This window comes from Gavialis gangeticus, unplaced genomic scaffold (genome assembly GCF_001723915.1).
Source record: "Gavialis gangeticus isolate Ggan-Ray unplaced genomic scaffold, GavGan_comp1, whole genome shotgun sequence".
Taxonomy (NCBI): Eukaryota; Metazoa; Chordata; order Crocodylia; family Gavialidae; genus Gavialis; species Gavialis gangeticus.
In genome coordinates this window covers 51916723-51921638 of record NW_017729030.1, presented here as the reverse complement: position 1 = coordinate 51921638, position 4916 = coordinate 51916723, and the positions used below count along the sequence as shown (strand labels likewise).

The 4916-nt window shown below is 44.1% G+C and overlaps 1 protein-coding gene across 10 annotated transcripts in view; it reads left to right on the top strand.

Annotated features, from left to right (window-relative positions):
- The window catches only part of SH3D19 (SH3 domain containing 19), a 178106-nt gene that overhangs the window by 116622 nt on the left and 56568 nt on the right, over positions 1–4916 (top strand). For all 10 annotated transcript variants that reach the window (XM_019522202.1, XM_019522195.1, XM_019522194.1 and 7 more), the window contains 2 exons: positions 3542–3689; positions 3965–4169. Coding sequence is in view for 7 of the 10 variants with exons in the window: in XM_019522195.1 (XP_019377740.1) it covers positions 3542–3689; positions 3965–4169 (353 nt within the window). In the remaining 3 variants the exon portion in view is untranslated. The remainder of the gene's footprint in view (positions 1–3541; positions 3690–3964; positions 4170–4916) is intronic.

Genomic DNA, 4916 nt, shown 5'->3' with positions numbered 1-4916 from the left:
GCTAGAGCCAGGTGCCTTCCCTGCCGGGGCTGCGCAGCACCAGAGAGAAGCTTCAGGTGCTGGAGCTGGCTGCCAGGCAAGGGAAGCTGGGAGGGAAGCCCCAGCCGCCTTCTGCTGCAGGACAGGGAAGGCAGCTAGCTCCAGAGCCTGAAGCTACTCTCCGGTGCTGTGCAGCCCCGGCCGGGAAGGCACGTGGCTCCAGCATGTGGGGCTTCCCTCCCTGCTGTGTGAGTGCAGAGGCTGCACATGAGTGGCAGGGAGCACTGGCGATACAGACAGCCGGGGGGAGGCTGCACTTCTCTCTGCAATGTGCAGTGCTGGCCGGAGCCGTGCCCCACCGGCACCTGGGCCCTGGGCTCCCCACCTGTTGCTACTCCCACTGCCACTGTCTGCTAGGGCTGCGTGCCATGGGGGGAGTGTGGGCCCCACCCCCCCATACCCCCTGCTCTCCCTCACATGCTGCCCACCCCAGCTCTGCACTGCCACCGCCCCCTGTCCCCCTAGGCACAGTCTCCATTCTGTTGCCAGCTCCAGTTCCATACTCCAGGCTTCCTCCCAGCTACAGTCCCACCCCCACTGCTTCCTTACCTGCTGCCCAGAGCTAGCAGGAGACTGGGAAAGCGAACAGGTCTTGGGGGGGCTGCAGCAGCAGCAGCCCTAAACAGAAGTAGCACGCTGGCCCGTTAGACCCTGCTGCCCACGAGGGTGGGAGCCAGAAAATAGGGTACGTTTTTGGGGCTACAATTTGTTGGGGGGCCCCCGTAGGTCAGATGAAAGTGCTTGGCGGGCCAGATCCAGTCCATGAGCTGTATTTTGCCCACCCCTGGTGTAGACAAAGTGTCAGAATACTGGAAGTAGCGGGTAGCCACTGAAATTTGTAGGAAACAGTTTTTAAACTACCAAGATAAATTACATTTTTATGGAACCCATAGTTAACTTGTGGAACTCATTGCCACAGGAGGTTGTGGAGTCAGATAGTATAGTTGGTTCAAAAAAGGGACTAGAGAAGTTAATGCATGCTGGACCTATTAATAGCTATTAAACAGAACAGTCACTGATGTTCCACAGATTGCAGCCTGAAAACTGATACCCAATGTGCAATTCTGTATCTGAGCACTGGTGGATTGGAACACATCCCTCTTGTTAGGGAACATGATTATATTCTGCAGCTTGTATTAGTGTTATTTATACTGTGGTTAGTTGTGAATGATCACATGAATCTTTTGGTGTCTACTGCTCCCTGATTGGATAGCTATACAGAAACTTCTAATATGAGCACTCTTCTGTGAAGCCTTGAAATTAGCTTTCTGTGAATATTCATGTTACTTGAAATATAGTCTATGAGTGCTTTCAGCAAATGAACACAAACAGCATAGCTGAAGCAAATTGATTTAAAAAAATGACTTAATGTTCACAGAAAATTTCTTGCAGCTTTCTGCAAGTTCTGCTTGTAATACTGTGACACACACAGGAATCCAGACATCATTAAATTAATTTTGCATTTATATTTTCTTAATTTGGGCTTAAAGAGATCGAAAGACTATGCATATATAATCCTAATCCTGTAATGGAGTCTGTGTAGTCTACTATCTAGATTTCTAGTAAACAACATTTTTTCTAAAATCTGTTTTATTGTTTCCATTATTTCTACAAAATAGTTAATAATATATGGCATCTAAAAATGGCTTTCTTAGAAGATCCCAAAGCACTTTCTACCACTTTACTGAAGGAACAAACTGAGGGACAGAGAGCCTTATCTAGTAAAGTACTTCAGCTGAATCCTAACTTGAAGATTGTGACTACTCTAAGTCAGTAAAGCAAATCCTTTGCTTAGTTAAGCTCTTAAGTGGCTTGCTAAATAGTGGTCCGAATGCTACAGTCAGAAAGCTTAAATGTATTAATGATTTGGAGCTGACCTGTCCAGCTGGCAGCCCAGGAACTGCATGTGGCCCATGAGGGGTTAAGTTGTGGCCCCCAGGCACTTACTCAGCCAGTGCTCCTCCCATTGCTCCAGTTGCAGCAGCAACTCTCCCTCGTCCAGCTGCTCCTTCCTATCTCCACCCCAGGGGCAGAGCTAAGGGTGAGTCCAGGTTGCCTGGGGGAGGAAAGGGGGGATCATGCCTGTACAGTACAGCAACTGGGGGGAGTGACTGGTGCAGTTGTGCGGGTGCCCAGTGAAGCCAGAAGGGGAGGGGGTGAGGATCTTTGCAATGTGCAGCCCAGTGACGGTGGTTTAAAGTACCATGAAAAAAAAATCTAAAAAGATAAAATCAGCTAATAACGTGGATACACAGAAACGATTTAGCTAGCTTAATGGCGATTTTTGTCACATGGACATAGGAAAAGTGTAACGTGGAAACAAGAGAAGTGTCATGTGGACAAGTGCCCTCATATCTCACTTGGTGCAAACCCTGCTGGTGAACCCCTCAGGGGCTTAGAAATTGGACAGGCCTGATTTCAAGGGTGGGATTGAGTGCACACTTACAAAATTTGCAGAGGACACCAAGCAAAGTTGCAGATGCTTTAGAAGGCAGGGTCAGGATTCAGAATGATTTTGATAAATTGGAGAAATGGTCTGAAGTCAATTGCATGAAATGCAGTAAGCACAAGTGCCAAGTGCTGCACTTGGGGCAGCACAATTACAGATTGGGGAATGACTGGCTAGGCTCTGCTACTGAAGAAAAGGACTAGGGGACATAAGCTGAATATGAGCCAACAGTGTGCTCTTGTTTCCAAAAAGAGCCTTGTTTAAAAATTCAGTATTGGACTGTATTAATAAAAGTATCACTGGCAAAATGAAGGAAAGTAATTTTCCCATACTGTTCAGCACTGGTGAAGCCTTAGTTTTGGGCCTCTTACTTCAAGAAAGATGTGGAGAAATTAGGAAGAATCCAGTGTAGAGCAACTAAAATGAGGTCTTGGAAACATTTATGAGGAAAAAAACCTAACACCCCCCATCCCCCCTGGGTTTGTTTAGTTTGGAGAAGAGAAGAGTGAGTGTGCATTTAATAACACCCTTCAAATACCTGAAGTTAAATATAACGAGGATGGAGATAGACTATTCCCTGTTACTGCAATAATAGTTATGAATTATAGCAAGGAAAATTTAGGTTGGATGTCAGGAGGAACTTTCTCGTAATGAGAGTAGTTAAATATTGGAACAGGCTATTCAGTGAGGTTGTGGAATCTCTATCATTGGAATATTTTGAGAACAGGATAGACAAATGCTTGACTGGGATGGTTGAGGCAGGAATTACCCTGCCTTAAGCAGGGAATTAGACTAGATGACCTCCTGGGGTCCCTTCCAGCCCTACTTTTCTATGATTCCAGGAAGTGAATCATTTTGAAGTCATGTAAGTACCCTGTTGGTGCCCGGCATGGGGGTCAGGGGCAGGGGCAGGGGCAGGGATTATCAATGAAGCTCAGGTGTCTTGACTTCCATGTCTGTGCTCTAACTATTTGGAAACTAATGTTCTTTCAGAGTATATTTAAGCCATCATTGTAAAACTTGTTATTCAGTCATTGCCCCCATCTCTTTCAGACGTCCTGAGATTACAATAGTTGCTGCAGAACCCCTCAGGCCATCTTCCTGGTTTTCAGGTGGAAGTCATATCACGCCACAGGGATTAGGATTCCCACCTACTACCTGCCAAGCCCAGTGGAGGACAAGTGAGCTTGTTCCAGCTGAGGTGAGCTGATCTAGGTATATGTATGAAAGACACGAATTTGATTTTTAGTATAAAGTTAAAAGATGCTCAGTTGAAAGCATCAAAAATACCAGACCTTATTGTGCCCTAGAACTTGATGTGTTACCATCTATGAAAAAGACAAAAAAAAAACAGTTTTGGGGGATTTGGGAGGGGTTTAAATTTGTACGTATTAATGTAAAACATCTAAATTCGTAATAGTTTTTTTTAGTCTTTGTATTTGGGCTTGTTAATATTTTTATTTCTCTGTTTTGTAGCTTCCACCATCTTATGAACAAGTGATAAAAGAAATCAACCAAGTGCAAGTTCATACAACAAATAATAATAATGCTACTGCTGCTTCTAGACCTACCACTACTTCTGCTACACAGACTGACTTTCCAGAGGAAATAATCAGCCATTTGTCAAACAGTAATGTTAAAAACAACCTGTCTACTATCTGTGACTCTGAAAGTGCTCCAGGTAAGTGTTTTGTTGTCAGAGACTTCATAAGTTATATTCTGGGGGTGTTGTACAAACATCATAGTAAACATATGTTAAATAAAAATATTTCATTTATGGGGCTAGGTTTAGCTGTAAGTTATAGTTGCTTCTAAAATCTGATGACCTGACATTACACTGAATCATAACTAAAACTTGTTGTTCTTTATAGTATGCTGGGCTGTGTTATATCTGTCAGTGTCTTTCACAAAACCATTACAAGTCTTTGCCCAATTCAGCAGTGCTGGGTAATTGCCATGGTTAAGTCCAAAATCAGCCTGATGTAGCAGGGTTGGTACAGGTCACGACTGAATCATGTACACTCTGGATTTAGAAAGTTACAGTACTGTTTCATGCTCTAGCCAAAAACCTCTGTTTCATGCTAGAAAACCATCAGATTTGTGAAATCTCTCTTGATAGATAGATATACAGGTTTGCCTTGCCAACCATGTTTTTGAGTGTCCATGCTTAATATTCTATATACCATTTTGGCTACCCCAGTATACAGTTTTGAGTAACCATGGTTTTCCATGGCCACGCATCAGCCTGCCACCTGCCATTTTTCCCATAAGCCTTTTGTTTTGCCAACCACGGTTTTCCAACCACAGGAACTTTCAGGAACCTAACCCCAGCAGTTGGTGAGGGAAACCTGTGTGTATGTATTTTGACTTCTGAAGGTTCTTTATGTCTGTTGAAATGAACCTTAACAAAGTAATTTTGGATTCATAA